A 17,660-nucleotide genomic window follows, 5' to 3' on the forward strand; every position below is an offset into this window, starting at 1 on the left:
CCCCCCCCCCCCCAGCAGAAGAGAGGAATCAGGGACCCTCTCCACATCTCCAGCATGCTGGAATCACCAAGTAACGGAGACAACAAATTAAAGGAAAGCACACTGCCTGAAGGGGAGAGGGAAAAGAAAAAAAAAAAACAAACCAAAACCCACTGGAAATTCAATTAACCAGGGCCACGGAGTCGCTTCTCCTGAATGCATGCTGCACGGAGAGGGTGGTCACTCTGATGTGGGCTCCACCCCATCTTGAGATTTGCTTGGTTATGAGGGGCAGCTATTTTTTGCTTTCCCAATTTGTTACACTAACAAAAAAAATTTCCAATATGTATAAAAAATACAAAATAATAAAGTGCAATTCATGATTCAATGATACTTTTCCTTGCTTTAATAAACAGGGTTTTTTCCCCTTTTTTTGATTTTTGAAATGAGTTTTCAATTACAAAATAACAAACTAGGCCCTAAAGCAGGTTTAGAAAACGCTAGCCATTGGCACGGGATGGAGAAGCTCACAGGTAACAGAGGCAGGAAGTGGCCATAGCGGGGCTTACAGACTTTTGTGGGCAGGTAAAACTATCCAGAGGGTTGTGTCCTAACATTAGCACACATTAGTACACTAGTCACTACCTTGGTGGGTCAGGGTGATTTGGACTCAAGAGTCTACACATCAACACAATTGCTTCCAGTTAAAGAGTTCTTGGTTTGCACAGATAGCAAGGCGGTAAGGAGCCTCCATTAGTCTTTTAATTTTTCAAAATCCCATCGTAGACCTGGTAGATGTACTGGGAGACTTCAGGAGCTCGACACTTCAGAGACAGCTGTTGAAGAAAACAGGAGAAGGAAGATTAATTAGCAAGGAGGATGGCACTAAGAAGCTAAAGGGGGCTGCACCACCCCATGAGGGTATCTAAATAAGGAGATTGTTCATATTAAGTCAGTCTGGATTTTCAAATTTTGTCTTCATTTATATGGCGGCAACCACAACCCTACCATAAACCTAGGGTGGCATGGTAGAAAGTACAATGGCCCTAGAGTCAGAGGATTGGGTTCAAATGCCAAGTTGGACACTTATGACATTGTGACCCTGAACCACTCAGTCCTATCTGTAAAAGGAAGGGAGTGGCTGAGGCTGGGATCCTAGGCAGATCAAGTTGTGTTGTGATTCTATCTGGAGTCTATGACATCAGGAAGGAATCAATGCAACAGAAATCACAATAAGTTACAAAATGAAGTGCTAATAATTTACTAAGGGACTGAAAAGGGTAAACAAGACACGGTATATACCACAGCATATCCTACATCCGAAGGGGCAAGCTGAGACTGGAAAGCTACCCACAGCCACACAATCAGTAACAAGGAGATAAAAATCCTAGTCTTCTATTTCACAAGGGTATCGTATGAGCTCCAAAGTGTGTTTTTCTAAATCTTCTTTTTTATTGATGTATTTTGTTTTTAAATCACCTTCGTTTCCGAACACTCCCTAAAGCTAGGCACTCCTTGTAAGAAAGATTTAAAAAGAGAAAAAAGAAAGCCAAGTAGTTCAGCAAAACGACACATCAAAGCCAGCATGTTCAATAGTCTATGCAATATTATACCTTCTGCAGTGAGAAGGAAGCAGGCTTCCTCATCTCCTGGACCCCAGGCTGGTTCACTCTAATGACACAGCATTCAAGTGTAAGCTTTGTTCCTGTTTACATTGTTGCCATCATTGTATAGAGAGTTTTCTTCATCCTGTTGACTTCACTTTGTAATCATTCATGTAACTCTTCCCAGGATTCCCTGATAATGGCATAGCATTATTCCCTTACATTGATCTCCCAAACAATGGGCACCTAAGTGTTTCCAGTTCTTTGCTACCAAAAAAAAAATGCTGTGAAACTGGTCTATGTATTAACTCTCATCTTTAACTTCCTGGGGCTGATGCTTAGCAGGGAGATGGATCTGTGGGTCACACTGAGGGTTCTCAAAGTCTAATTCCAATTTTCCAGAATGATCAGACCAATTCCCAGCAACACCAAGAGTGACTGGTGTGTCGGTCTTTCTGCAGCCCTGCCAACATTATCCTCAGCTCTTGTCATCTTTGCCAATTTACTGGGTATGAGGTGAAACAGGGCTATTTTGTTCTATGTTTCTCTTTTGAAGCCATTTTTCATATGGTTATTAATTGCTTGCAATTTTTCTGAGAACTGTTTATTCATGTCTTAAGGGCCCTCTCCCCCCCCCCCAATTCTTGGATGCAGAATCCTAGTCAAAAATCTGCCACAAAGATGCTTTCCCAATCAGTGCTTTCCTTCCTGGCTGCTACCTTCACACAAAAGTGTTTCCATTTTCCACAGCCCTTTTCAATACCAAGTTCCTGTGAAACTGTAGATACATAGTGGTTTTAAGTTTTTCAACAGAAAAGTATTATTTCAGTCCAGGACATTATACATGTACTGAAGGAATAGAACAAAACCAACAATTAAGAAGGGGCAGTAATGGCTTAGAAAGAAATACTCATTTGCTTAGAATCAAAGTTTCAAAGTTCAAAGAATCCAGTCATGGAATCTCTTCTGTAACACTCTGCCAGAGGATTATTCAGCATCTGCTTGAATACTTCTAGTGATGGGGAGCTTACCACTTTACATGGGAGTTGGCTTGCTTCTGTGCTGGAGAGCTCTGAAAGTTATTTATATTGAACCAAAAGGTGCTTCCCTGTAACTTCTCTGCCCTGGCCCTTTGAAGTCACATGGACATTTAATTTCTCTTCCACAGAACAGCTTTTCGAGTATCTGATGATAAGTCTCCCCTGCCTCTTCCTGACATTAAGCTTCCTCCAGTTTGCTGACTGGGTAAGCACCAGATGAAGGATATCACAGACACAATGCAGTAGAGTAGAAAGTGAGCTGCTTTTGAAATTAGAAGACCTGTCTACAACACTGAGCAGCTGTGAAAATAACGATGATAAGAGTAAGAAAGACTCCTATATTGGCTCTAAAGTTTCCCAAATGCTTGCCAGCCATTCTACCTCATTTGACTTGCACAGCAACCTTCTGAGGTGGGCGTTATTACATTCCCATTTTACAGATCTGAAAAATGAAGCTCAGGCAGACTGACTTGCCTGTGGCCACATGGCCGAGCACTTGCGCTAACTAACCCCCTAGGAAAGGTAAGCAAATTGCTAAGCCTTTCAAAACACTGAAATCCAAAGATTGCACAAAGGTGAATGGTGATTAATAAGGTAGGAATGCCTGCCCACAGCTCAAGTTTTATTTACCTCTGCGGATCAAGGCACAGAAGCCAAATTACTACCTATCTATTCCTCCCCTCCTTCCCCCTAACCTTTGTTTTTACTACAACAATGATGACATTGGACGTGCATATTTTTTAAAAAAGTCATTAAGAGGCTTCTGTTTAAAATGTATGCCAGGTGAAATTCCTCAAAATGCTCTTTCAAAAAGAGAGGTGTTATGAATGTCATGAATGCCAAGGAGATCGATCTAAACTGTGTTAAACTACATAGGAAAGATATTTCTATCTACAACATGGCTCTTTACTTTGGTCCAAGTTCTAGAATCAACCAGTCATGGATCCAAATGACCAGTCAACTTGACTTCCTTGCTCCACAAGCTCAACTATATTTTTAGAGAGTCTATAGAGGAGAAGTAATTGTCACACTATCGATAATCATATGAAAAAATGTAGTAAGTTGCTGTTGATAAGAGAAATTCTCTTAAACAACTCTGAGGTTCCATTTCCTACCTGTTAGATTGGCAAAAAGGGAAAACAATCGCTGGAGGCACCCTGCTGGTGCCTGCGGTACTACCAGGCTGCCCTGGGCTCTTCCCTTCTCTCTATATTCTGTTTCACTTGGTGATCTCACCAATAATTATTTCCATGCAGATATATCTTAATCATTCATTCTTCTTCTTCTTTTTTTGGTGAGGCAATTGGGGTTAAGTGACTTGCCTAGGGTCACACAGCTAGTAATTGTTAAGTGTCTGAGGCCGGATTTGAACTCAGGTCCTCCTGACTTCAGGACCAGTGCTCTATCCACTGCACCACCTAGCTGCCCCCATTACTCATTCATTCTTAATCTCAATCTCTCTCTTTTTGGTTTCCCACCCCTCCAGCCCCTGCCTCTAGTGTCACATATTCAGCTGCCTATGAGACACCTCAGACAGAATGGACCATACACATCTTAGACTCAACATATCAAAACTGAGCTCATTATCTTCACTTCTGCCCTCCCAACCCTCCCCTCTTCCTAACTTTCCACCATCCACTCAGTGACCCAGTTTGCAATGACGGTGTCAGCCTCAACTCATTCTCCTTTACATTCCCTTCCACCAACCCATGCCCAACCTGCTGCTAAGGCCTGTTGACTTTATCTTTGGATCTCCTCCATAAACTTCACGTTCTCCTTTGGAGCTGCCATCACCCTGAACAGGCCCTCTTCAGCTCGGCCCTGGACTATTTTAATAGCCTGCAGGCTGCTCTCCTGGCCTCATGTCTGTGTCTCAGCTCCCAAGAACACACAAGGAGTCCAGCCTGGGAGGCACACAACAACTTATATCAGCTGGGGGTGGGGCATAGGGTGTCTTCATCTTTGACACATTCAGGACCACTTGTATACTCTAGGTACAGTCTTTCTGGAGCCTGCGGGACCCCACCCAGAGCCCATCTGGCTGTTCAAGATCTTTACCACCCAAACCCTTCCTACATTTCTGGGCTTCTCAGACCGCACTCACACCCTTCCACACGCTCTAGAACCTTCCAGCCACCAGGGGACTCCCATGCCTGCAATGCTTTCTCATCTCTCCCTCTTAGCCACCCTGGCTTCCTTCAAGTTTCAGCTCAAGTCCCACCTTTTTTCTTTCTTTTTCAGAAGATGGTAGAAATTTGTTCTACATGATTTTGTGTTTGTAATGGGTTTTGTATTGCTTGTTTATTCAGTTGGGGGTGAGGGGAGAATCTGAAACTGAAAATAAAATACAATTGGAAAAAAACTTTTTTAGGGAGCAGCTAGGTGGCACAGTGGATAAAACACCGGCCCTGGATTCGGGAGGACCTGAGTTCAAATCCAGCCCCAGACACTTGACACTTATTAGCTGTGTGACCCTGGGCAAGTCACTCAACCCTAATTGCCCCACAAAAAAATAAAATAAAACAAAAAAAATACTTTTTTAAAGTCCCATCTGCTGCAAGAAGCCTTTGCCTAGGGGCAGCTAGGTGGCGCAGTCGATAGGGCACTAGCCCTAGAGTCAGGAGTACCTGAGTTCAAATCTGGTCTCAGACACTTACTAGCTGTGTGACCCTGGGCAAGTCACTTAACCCCAATTGCCTCACAAAAAAAAAAAAAAAAAAGAAGAAGAAGCCTTTGCCTTGAATCTTACTGTTTCCGCTCTGAGATCCCCCTTAGCTTCTCCTGTATACTGCTTGTCTGTACATGTCTGGGTGTTATCTCCCATGTTAGACTGTGAGCTCCTTGAGAGCAGGGGCTGGCTTTTTGTTTTTCTTTGTACTGCTAGCACTAAGCACAGTAGCTGACACAGGGCAGGGGCTTCATAAAGGCTGACTGATTTGTGACTGCAAGTGTAAGCAATTCACTACTATGCTCACAACCCCCTTTGCCCCAGTGATACCCGCAGTCAATACCTCAGAGAGCACAGAGACAGAGGGAAAGGACATAAATATTTATGGCAATGCTTTTTGTTGTAGTGGAGAAGTAGACTGAGGAACAGCCAAACAAGTTACAGTATACAAATTTAACGGAATACTATTATGTTGTAAAAATGAAAAAAGGGATGGATTCAGAAAAGCAAGAGAAGATTTGTCTGAACAGATATATATTAACATGAGCAAGACCAGGAGAACAGCTGACACGATTACGACAACACTGTAAATAACCATTTTGGAAGACTTAAGAACGCAGATCAACGTATTGACCAACCATGACACAAGAAAACTGATGATGAGGCAGCTGACTTCTTAGCAAGGAGGGGACAGACAGTAGGTTCAGAATGCAACACACATTTTCAGCCAAAATGTTCGATTCTGTTTTGCTTGTTTACTAATTTGGTACAAGGGGAGAGCACTTCTTTATCTATTTGTCTGCTTACTTATTTGGAGGGTGTACATGGGGAATGATAGCCATACAAAAGGAAAAGCGTCAGTGAAACTTTAAAAATACAGAGAAAAGAAATGAAAATAAATTCCTAAGGGGTCAGAGACAAGCCAGTGTTGGTCCTATTGTGTCAAGTTTAACAGAGTTTAATCAAGACCCACAGGTTCATACATGAGCCTCTTTTTCGATATTCCTTAGGCTAATGATGCCATAATGCCATTGTGAGGCGTGTGTTTCCCTCCTGATTTCCTTCCCTCCTCTCCCTCTCATTCTCATAATGTATACCAGCAGTTGTATTTTAAAAACTGCTAAACTTTAGTAAGCTTATAGTGAAGTTTACAAGACTGATCTTAAAACTACAGAGAACCAGCCCCACTAGAAATAATCAAAGAAGGGAAGACCTTCCTTTTTGGGTTAGAGGAAGAACAGAAAACTCGAATGAAAGAATTGGCTGGGCAGGAAGGCCTAGGAAGGATGCACACTTCTGGGAGAATCCTAACACTCTCTAGTTTACAAATAATTAAGGAAAAGATTCAAAGTCTGATAAGACAGTCTGAGTTTTACTGAGAAATACACCTGTTCCAGCTGCTTTGGAATGAAAGAAAAGGAAGCAAAAGAGCTATGACAACAAGCACAAGACAAACAACATTCTACTTAGTGGCCACAGATAAAAAGAGCAAGAGGGAAGTTGCTATTTTCTATGTGCTTCAGCACGACCAAAATTTCACCTGAACATTTCTTTCAGATGTGCGGGGGTTTTCCACATAAAAGCCTCCTGATGGGCTGCTAGCGGTCAGCCCTAAATTGCCCCATATTCAGTGATAAAGAGACACACATTGTGGGTCGTGGAGTTGCTAGGAAAGACTTGTGAGTCTTCTTGCTTTTCTCACGGGGGTAAACACACATCCTTGCAGAATCAACTAGGTTGAGAACTCTTCAGAACTTATTACAGTAATATATATTTAGAGGATGCTCTCTGTGTAAGTCCATTGTTGCTAAGTATTAGATGGCCATGACTTGTGAACAGTATGGGCTGACAAAAGGAAAAGGGCAGAGCACCCTGAAAATACCCCAAACCCTCTTTCTCCCTCTTTGGAAGGCTTGTCGAGACTTACTGTGTAGTTGGGGTTTCCTGGTTGGATACGGAGCTCTGCCAATATCCAAATGCCATTAGTAAGTTTCAAGGACTGGTACAGCATGTCCTGCCCTTCCACATTCCTCTTGGCAATAGTATAGACATTGTTGTTTTGCAGTTTGCTGGAAACGGTGTCTAGAAACAAACAGAAATTCCAACGGTCATTTAAAACCTTTAAGGAAGTACACAGGCCTTCCCTCGCCCCCCCATCCTCCTCCATCTAAAATACAGCGAATGGAGAAGTAAGCACCATGTTTATATTTGTACAATCAATCGGTCAATAAGCATTTATTAAGCACCTACTATGTACAAGGCACTGCACTAAGCATGAGAGATACAAAGAAAGGCAAAAGACAGTCCCTGCCCTCAAGGGGCTCGTAATATAGTCGGAGAGACAACATGAAAACAAATCCATACAAGTTAGCTATGAACAGGATAAACAGGAAATCATTAACAGAAGGAAGGTGCTGGGATTAGGAGGGATTCTGGAGAAGGTGGGCTTTTAGTTGGGGTTTGAAGGCAACCAGGAGACAGAGATGAGGGAGGGAGAGCATTCCAGATGGAAGGAGACAGCCAGAGAAAATGCTCAAAGCCAAGAGAGGGCGTGTCTTGTTTGTGGAACAGTGAGTCCAATGTCACTGCATCAAAGCCTCAGCAAGGAGGTGAAAGACCTAGAAGATGGGAAAGGTGGGGGAGGAGCTTAACAGGCAACAAAGGGCTTTGAATGCCAAACAAAGAATACTGTATTTGATCCTAGAGGTGGTAGGGAGCCACTGCAGTTTATTAAGTAAGGGGTGACATAGTTAGACCACTTTAACAGTTGAACAAAAGGCAGACTGGACCAGGTGTGAAGTGATGAGGATCTGTATCAGAGCAATGACTGAATCAAAGAAGAGAAGGGGGAGCATTTGAGAAAGTGAAATCAACAGGCCCTGCCACCATATTGGATGCGGGAGACTGAGAGACAATGAGGAGTCCAGGATGACTCCTAGGTTATGAGACTGAGGGAGTGGGAAGATGGCATTGCCCTCAACAGTAATGAGTAAGTTTGGGAGTGAGGAGGGTTTAGGAGGAAAGGTAACAAGTTCTGTTTTGGATAGGTTTACTTTAAGATGTCCACTGGGGGGCAGCTAGGTGGCGCAGTGGATAAAGCACCGGCCCTGGATTCAGGAGGACCTGAGTTCTAATCCGGCCTCAGACACTTGACACTTACTAGCTGTGTGACCCTGGGCAAGTCACTTAACCCTCATCGCCCTGTCAAAAACAAATAAATAAACAAGCAAACAAACAAACAAACAAACGAATAAATAAGATGTCCACTGGACATCCAGTTGGAGATGCCTGAAAGGCAGTTGGGGATGCAAGACTGGAGTTCAGTAGAGAGACTGGGGTAGGAAAGGTAGATTTGAGAACCATTAGCATGGAGAAAGCAATTAAAAACCATGAGAGCTAATGAGATCACGTGAATTAGACTAGAGGGAGAAAAGGGCCCAGGACAGGACTCTGAAGGACACCTATGGTTAGATCGAGAGAAGAAGCCAGCAAAGAATCCAGAGAAGGATCAGTCAGATAGGTAGGATAACCAAGAGAGAACTAAAAACCTAGAGGCATCTACTGTAGAGAACCTTTTCTAGTTTAGCCACAAAGGGCAGAAGAAATTTAGGGGCCAGTAGGGATGAAAGGATCAAGTGAGTTTTCTTCAGCTTGGGAAAACATGGGCATGTTTATAGGCAGAGAGGGAGAGATTAAAAATGAGTAACAGAGTGAGGATGACAGAGGGGACAATCTGTTGGAGGAGACAGGGTGTAATGGGATAGCTTGAGCAGGTAGGGGGGTTAGCCTTGGTAAGAAGTATGGGATGAAGGAGGAGAGTGGCAGAAGGAAGCTGAGTGATATGAAACAAGGATGCGGGAGAAGGAGCTCATGTTGAATGGCCTAAATCTTTTGTATAAAATAGGCAACAAGGCTCTCTGCTGAGATGGCAGGAGGATGGGGAGCAGGCACAATGGAAGTCTTAGGAGGGACGACTTGGGTAAGGCAAGTGTAGAATTATTGCCGAGCAGCAAGGAGGGTCTTACTGAAGTTGTGTAATATAAACCTGTAGAGGACCCCACCAGAATGGTCACGTGATCAGCAGCACGTGCACGCGCTCTCGAGCGCATGTGTGTATGTGGGGGGGTGGGGGGTGGGGGGGAGTGAAGGCAGCAGATTGTGGGAGGAGTCCAAGGCTGAGGCTTGGCCAAGCAAAATAAGGGGCCAAGGGATGTAAGAAGAGTTGGACTCAAGATGGGGGAAAGCGGAGAGTGGTCAGTGTGGGCGACAGCCTGAGAGAAAGAAGGGGCTGAGAGACTGGAGATCACAGTCTGGTATGAGAAGGCAGAAAGAGTGGAAAGCCCAAAGATCATGTTCAGAAAAGGGTATTTGCAGGTGATCACAAGGTCCACGGTATCTTTGTGTGTGGAATAGTGGAAGAGGAGAGGCTGAGGACCTGAATGAATGGTTAGGGGGTTTGAGGGAGAGTCAATGTGCCTGCTGAAGCCCTCTAGTGTGAGGGCAGGAGCTGGGAAGGAGACAGTCAGGTACTGAGCTTGCTGAAGAAGAACGGGCGGGGGGGGGGGGGGGTGTCCATGAGGTGCTGTCTCAGAATGTTGGTTGGATGGAAGATGTGGACTGGATGGAAATCAGGAGAGGATGCGGGGGGGGGGGGGACCCTGAAAATGGCCATGGGGAACAAGGAGTATTCCAGCTCCCTCACCTCAAACAGTGAGCCAAGGGAATGAGTGACTGCACTGCCAGGACTAGACAGGGTGGTCAGGGAGGCTGTGTCACCAGAGGAGAGCCGGGTATCAGGGATTGCCAGAAGATGGAAGGAGTGGGAAGAGGACTGAATAAACTTCGAAATCCCTTTTCTCACTAATAGCAACACGTAAGGAGGAGAAGGCGGGCTCCTGACTGTCTGATTCTAACGCAGAGCACAGAACCAGGTTCATCCAGAGGCATCCTACGAGCTAGCCCTATGGACTGAGCATACCGCAACCGAAAGGCCTGTGGGGAAAGGTCCTGCCAGTCACAACCTCTTCGGGCCTTAAGCCTTTGTGCAGAACAAGGGGGTCGGACTAGAGGAATGGATGAATGAAGAGCAGGCACTTGCTGTGTGGCAGGCACAGTGCTAGGTGCTGGGATACAAGTACAAAAGCAAAGACAGCGTCTTGTCCTCAGGGAACTTGCACTTGAAGAGAAGGAGACAAGGCAGCACATCGGGGAGTGGAACGATATCCCACACTGATTGGCTGGTGCTCCCCCCCCTCCCCCTTGATTAAGGCCACCACTGTAACGTCGGCAAAGCCACGGCCCTTTTACCTGGAGCCATCGGACCAGAACCCACTGGGATAAGATGGTGGCACGACTGGTAGTTATACAATTGCCTTGCCTTTTTATTGTGTCCGAGCTTTAGTGGCTTAGAAGCTGCAAGAAAGGTAGAGACTCCACGTGGAGCCTGGGTTTTAGGAACAGGTAAAGGGCCCCTTAAGAACACCAGGGCACAAAATTGAAAATTAAATAAGCTATGTGGAAGAAAGGCCTGGAGAGGAAGCTCACTACTCTGCTAAGCAGCTCGTGAGGGCATTCTGGAACAGTCATTGCCAAAGGTCCTTGGGGGAAAGCTGCAGTCACTAACCCCGGAGTAAGGAAGAGAAGGTGTTTGCACACCCTCTGGGTCACTGGGATAACCCCAAAGTTCTTCCTGGTGCGAGAGAGATGCCTAAATGTGCAGAGGTAAGGACTGTGACTTTCTCTCTGATTTGAAGCTTTTCCCAGTCTGGTTCCAATCGCCTTTCCAGCTTTCTTACATGTCTTCTAACAAAACTGGCCTTGCAGCTGTTCTTTCACACACCACACCCCAGCTCCCACCTCTGCCCTTTGCCAAGCCGTCCCTCACACCTGGGACAAATTTTCTCCTGACCTCTGCCTTTCAGACACCGAGGTTTCTTCCTTCAAAGTTGAGTTCAAGGCCATCTCTCCTCTCCCCACCAAAACCAAACTTAGGACATATTTCATTCATACTTATGTATGTAAAAATGATTGCTTTAATGGAATGCAAGCACCCCCAGGAAAGGGGACAGTTTCATTGTTCTTTGTATCTCAGTGTCTGGCAAAAGGAGAGAAATCTATAGATGAGCCCAATGACAGACAAGGAAGAATCCTCAAACTTCAGGACAACAAAGAGAAGAAAAGGATGATCTTTGTGGATGATCAACTAATTGTGCACACTCGTGATAGGGGCAGGGGGAGAGAATGACAACTAACTACAGTCCTTAGATTACTTTCTGCAGTCTAATTGAATTGCTTTCAAGTGGAAAACCTGTCACATCTCCTAAGTCAGGTTCTATCCTCTAAGCATGCCCAGCCACAAGTTTCAGGCTATTCTGGTTCAGCTATTGGGACCTTAGGAAGCATCGGGCCCAGACAAGAAATCCAAGTCAGTACGTTTTATCTTAGAAAGCTCTGTGTGTTGTAAGATCTTGGGTCAGCCACCAAGAGTCTCCAAAAAAAGAAAAGAAAAGAGAGTAACAAACAGGACTCACCTAAAACAGAAAACTACCAATTTCAGTAACTGAAGAAATGGTGACCCCCAAGTATGAGGTGAAAATTGGAATTATTGTGATATCATCATCCCAGGAAGAAGAACTGAAGGTCTCTGCCCACCAAGAAAACTGTACGTTGTTCTTGATCTCGGGCTGTGTGAGGATCCCCAAATCTGGGAGGCAGTCATTCAGCATTCATGCTGCCCTGTCGAGACCATTCTCGAGCCTTGTGGGTTGGAAGCCATCGTGATGTTTTCTTTCTAATACATTAGAAAGTAAACTTTCCAAGGACAGGTCTTTGCATCTCTTCCAGTGCTTAGCACATAAGACGACTTCTATAAATATTGCTGAATGAATCTTTTAAAAAATTCTTGGGGCAGCTAGGTGGCACAGTGGATAGAACACTGGCCCTGGAGTCAGGAGGACGTGAGTTCAAAGTCAGCCTCAGACACTTAACACTTATTAGCTGTGTGACCTTGGGCAAGTCACAACCCCAATTGCCTCACCAAAACAAACAAACAAACAAATAAATAAATAAATAAATAAATAAAAATTCTTATTGGTGCAAGAAAGATGCCCAAATATACATTCTGCAGTTTTCATTAAATACCTAGCATGGTGCAGGAAGCAGCTAGGTGGCTCAGTGGATAGGGCACTAGGCCTGGAGTCTGGAAAAACTAAGTTCAAATCTACACCTCAGACACTAGCTGTGTGACCCTGGACAAGTCACTCAACCTCTACTTGCCTTAATCCAATGGAGAAGGCAATGGCAAACCACTCCAGCAGCTTTGCCAAGAAAACTCCATGGACGGCATGCTACGGTCCTTGGGGTCACAAAGAGTGGGACACGACTGGACAACAGCAGTGGTGTGGCCATGGGGCTCCGCAGCTGGTGCTCTCACAGGTGCACATGCATGATAATGTTGCTTTATCAGCACAGGAGTTCAGGTTCATCTCCTATTCTCCCCATATACAGTCCCTCTGTAAACTTTAGTCCTTTGTATCCAGGGCTTTTATTAAGGCTAAGAGCAGTACCTTTAGGCAGAAAGACTGAGTCTGTTTCCAGGGGACAAAGTTAGAAACACTACTCATGCTATTCTTTTTTGGGTAGAAGAGGAATGGAAGCTCCCCACCCTTCAAGGATACTTTAAACTATATCATGAACACGTCTTCCCCAAAACGTACCCAATCTAGGGGAAAAGCATCAGGAATGTCAAAACTCTGCCTACTCCTAGTCGTCCAGTGTCACACCTGACTCTTCACAGGACCCTTCTTTGAGCCGCCGTTGTTCAGAGTCACTTTAAATGGTCTGGGGTGAGGCGTCTGCCCTGGCCAGCACTCGGTTAGACCCATTGGGCCAGGCTGCTCGAGGCAGGATCCCCAGTGTTTTACTTTTCCTTATAAACAACCACAAAAACTGGATTCTTTTTTATTGCTATAAACTGTTATCAACAACAATGAACATTTCCTTATGCTAAGAACATAATAAAAGAGAATTATATCTAATACTGTGAATACAAATTATATACAACTTGGCTTTTTAAAAAAGTATCTATTAAATAAAAAACGGTGACATGGTACCCACACTGTCCTGCTTGACAGTGTCCTAGGCTGAACTCCCTTCTGCTCTCTTTGGTGTATTTTTAGATGTTTCATTAATGCTACCTTCTTTTCTTCCACCTTTTGACAGGGCTTCTTTTAAACTGTGAAAAACGATGCCTAACTTTCAAGCCTCCTGTTCATTTCCCAGGGAAATAGAGAAAATGAACAAGGCATCTTCTGTTCCATCACACAAGCAAAAGCCTGTTTCATAGGAAGAGATTGCAGACTTCTCATGGCTTCCCTATTGAGATAAGCACACATGCATGCACACACACATGCACCTTCCACAATTAGAAAATGTGACAGTCACATAGGACAGGCAAGAGTTGAATGGGTCTAAGTTTGCTGCAACTGGAACTTCTCCACCTCTGAAGCCAGCCCAGCTTCCATATATCATGGATTCAGCAGAATAAAGCAAGATAAACAGATCCACTAGTCCTAACTTTTTACAATCATTTTTTCTCCATATGTTCAGACCTTTGTTGGCAACAATGAAGGTAGAGACAACGGAGCCTGACAATTTACATTTACCATCAAGTGCAATGTTCATTATTAAGTCTAAAACACAGTTCTGATAGAAAGAACACTTCTCCCTACTGGAATTATCAATCTAACTGAAGTTCTGACCTCAGTTTCCATTTCAGAAATGGATCTACCTAGAGGGTAGGATAAGCAATGAATGGTGAGGGACAAAAAAATAAAACAACTTCTCCCCTGCTAGTCCGTACTAGAACAAATGCTTTCAGAGAGCCCATGCAAGTCAAGATAACTAGATTGTCATTTAATCTCTGGCCTTTCCAGAAGGTCATAAACCATCGGGAGGTCAGTAAAACTGCTTACTATAAAGGCTTCCTTCCTTCTTGACATAGTGCTGGATACTTATGTGTAAGAGAAAAAAGGACTGGAGATCTCCTAAGAAGAGGAGTATCAGGGGACAAGGAGCATGGAAATCAATTTGTTCAACTTGTGCAAAGGACTCCTGTGGAAGGTGTGGCTGGAAAACAGACAGCAATGCAAACTGATCTAGAGAGAGAGATGCTCTTTATATCTCTGTGACACCACAAGCATCCCTTTATGGGGCTACTAAATTGGAACACTCTTCATGCTGCCTTAGGCAAGTGGACCCTGGTTTATTTATTTTTCAAGCTGAAGTAAACCAGTCCAAGTCAAGGCCCAGGCCTGGCCTATGGCCCCCTGAAGTCCTCAGGATGTTGACTCCATCTGTCAGATGTCAACTTTGGCACGGCCGCTCTATTTAAAGAGCTGCTACTGCTGTGATTAGGGCAGATCAGCTGGGGAGATGGTATTTTTAGCTCACAGCTAGACTCTGAGGGTTGAATCAGATACTGCGAAAATTGAGGACTTACAATGCTCTCTTTAATAGAGAGCTCTAATGGCTGGCAGAGAGCATGCAGGTCAGCTCACTCTGGGCCACCAACATTCACTTTAGGAAGTCATCCCCTAGCAGCATCAGTGACTTAATGCACAAAAAAAGATGGTCTCTGTTCTTAAGAGAAAATAAGGCGATTTTGTCATCCCAGTGTCACGTTAGCATTATCCAAAGTGCAGTTACGCTGGGAAAGTGTTCACGGAGTCGTGGAACGGCCAAGGCAGGGGTGAGGCTTGGGGAGCAATGGTCAAACACCTCTTTCTGAAAATATCATCTTCGGCACAGACTGCAAGTACTCCTCTGAGAACCGAGGCAGCCCACTCCAAATGGATACACTCAGGAGCACGTGGCCTCAGGCACATGCAGGAGGGGGTCGCTTCTCATGGGGGCTTTTGGCTTTCCTCTCTGACCCCTTCTTATCTGTCACTGGCAATCCACACCTGATTTTTCTAACTTCCATTTCACTTCCAGGAGATTGTTTCTGATTTTTGTTGTTCAGTCACATGCAACTCTTTGTGACCCCATTTTGGGATTTTCTTGGCAAAGATACTGGAGTGGCTTGCCATTTCCTTCTCCAGCTCATTTTACAAATGAGCGAACTGAGGCAAACAGGGTGAAATGACTTGTCCAGGGTCACACGGCTAGTTAATAGATCTAGCCAACTCCAGGACAGTGCTCTGTCCACTATGCTACCTAGCTGCTCCATTTATGGAGAAGACAAAAACCAAAGCCAAACAAATCTAGCTCTTTCGTGTCTCTTTTGCCTCAGATCCCCTGACCAACTTCACTGCCACCACTTTCTCCAATCTGAGGAGCATGCCGCATGTAGCCAAGTGATCCAGAATGGGGGCTCTTCTGCAGTTGGGCACAACGACTCACCAACTACAACCCACTTCATTTCCTGCTGCGAGTGGAATTCAGAGACACTCACATGTGGAAGTCACCCAAAGAAGACTCACTAAACACCAGCACAACAGAGAACCACTACTCTCCTCATTAGTATGTACCACGAAAAGAGGCTACATACAGGCCTCTTTTTTCAAAAGCTGTTCTTGTCTGCCAAGGGGTAAATTGACATTAGAAAACCAGGCTGAAGAAAGGGCTGTCGACACCCTGGCAGAAAATAGAGAGACAGGGCTATCAAGATATCTAAGGAATTTCATCTACCACAATAGTTCTTAGTGGGAAACGGCACTTGATTCTAAGACAGGGGTTACCAGTTCTTCCAAAGCTAACTAGGCTATATGTATTTGGCATTCTAAAGAAAGACTGAGGAAAAGACTAAACATTCTAAGTTTCCTGAAAAACTCAGAGCCTCTAAGTCTGATAGTATTTGTCAGAAGAGATTACACAGAATGCGATCGATATCTGAAAGCACGAACCTCAAGATGAAAAACAAAAGCCTGGGCTTCCATTTTTCTTCCCCAAATGGTCACATTCCCTCTCTCTGTGGCGTGTGCCAGAAGCACTAGTACCGGCCACATGACCAGGCTGAATCTCAGTCACACTTCAAAGGACCAGACCAGCCTCAAGCAAGAAAAAAGATTCAGCCATGCAGGGCAGAGCCTAGAAAGGCACCACAGCCCGGCCGCTTAGCTGATCACTCACCAGCATTCAAGTGGCATTCCTTAATCTGGAACTGCAGCTCGTTCTCGTTGGGAATGTCCTTCCACGTTGCGAGGAAAACTTGGCGCTCTAAATTTGGAACAGAAGGGAAGAAAAATGCTTGTCATTTGGTGGTGTTCCAATGGCACATACTCAACACTATTGCCCATGAAGTATTGTCTATACTATGGAGGTACTTGAGAATTAGGTGGCACAGAGGACAGAGTGCTGGTCTTAGTGTCAGCAAGACGATCTGAGTTCAAATCTGGCCTCACACACTTCCTAGGTGTCCTGAGCAAGTCCCTTAACCTCTGTTTGCCTCAGTTTTCTCATCTGTAAAATGGGGTTAATAAATGAACCTCCCAGGGTTGTTGTGAGTGCTTAGCACAGTGCTGGGCACACAGTCAGCACTACGGAAATGTTAGCTGTTGTCCATGGACTCTCAACTTTTGTGACCACATGCCTATCAGGCAAGAAACTTTTGAGGACACCCCCCAACAGATTTATTTTCAATTGTACTAATAATTATGTACATTATTAAATTCACACCCAAATCTTGTCCTATCCCAAACAAAGAGAGGGGATGCAGGGCTCCTATTCACTGCATCCAGCCCCAAATCCAAGTGCCTGCCCTCCAAGGGGCACCTGGGAGCGACAAGGTGGAGATGTTGGGGGTGGGGACGGAGGGGGTTGGAGGCAAACAGCCACTGCTGCAGGTGTCTGGGTGGGGGTTAGATTACAACGGCCTTAAAGGGCTAACTCCCAGTTCAGAAGGTCAAAGGGAAGGGGCAGTGTTGGCAGTGTTAGCTACACTGGAGCCCATGATCTCTTTGCTCTCCCACTGGCTGCTCACGATGCTTACCACCAAGGCTAGTGAGATCAAGCCCGGGCTCTGACCCAACGTTATGCCACACCATGAAGTCTTTCAAAACCTTTTACAAGGCCTGGTGTAGAGGCAGTTTACAGCATCAAAACATCTCTTGGATGTGCTCTCCACTCTGAACTACGAAGTAGCTGCCTTCTAACTGGCTGCCCTGCCGCAAGCCTCTCCCCTTGCCATCCACCTTCCCCCCAGCTGCCAAGGTTATTTTTTAAAAGTGAGGTCCAGGGGGCAGCTAGGTGGCACAGTGGATAGAGCACCGGCCCTGGATTCAGGAGGACCTGAGTTCAAATCCGGCCTCAGACACTTGACACTTACTAGCTGTGTGACCCTGGGCAAGTCACTTAACCCTCATTACCCCA

At 45.0% G+C, this 17,660-nt stretch overlaps 1 protein-coding gene across 4 annotated transcripts in view; it reads right to left on the reverse strand.

Annotated features, from left to right (window-relative positions):
• Positions 1–362: 362 nt before the first annotated feature.
• Positions 363–17,660, reverse strand: part of AP2B1 (adaptor related protein complex 2 subunit beta 1) — a 128,981-nt gene continuing 111,683 nt past the window's right edge. For all 4 annotated transcript variants that reach the window (XM_043964235.1, XM_043964237.1, XM_043964234.1 and 1 more), the window contains 3 exons: positions 16,422–16,508; positions 7,219–7,373; positions 363–815 (listed from right to left, as the gene is read on the reverse strand). In XM_043964235.1, the coding sequence (XP_043820170.1) occupies positions 741–815; positions 7,219–7,373; positions 16,422–16,508 (317 nt within the window). In that variant the 3' untranslated portion in view covers positions 363–740. The remainder of the gene's footprint in view (positions 816–7,218; positions 7,374–16,421; positions 16,509–17,660) is intronic.

Source organism: Dromiciops gliroides, chromosome 4, assembly GCF_019393635.1.
Source record: "Dromiciops gliroides isolate mDroGli1 chromosome 4, mDroGli1.pri, whole genome shotgun sequence".
Lineage (NCBI taxonomy): Eukaryota > Metazoa > Chordata > Mammalia > Microbiotheria > Microbiotheriidae > Dromiciops > Dromiciops gliroides.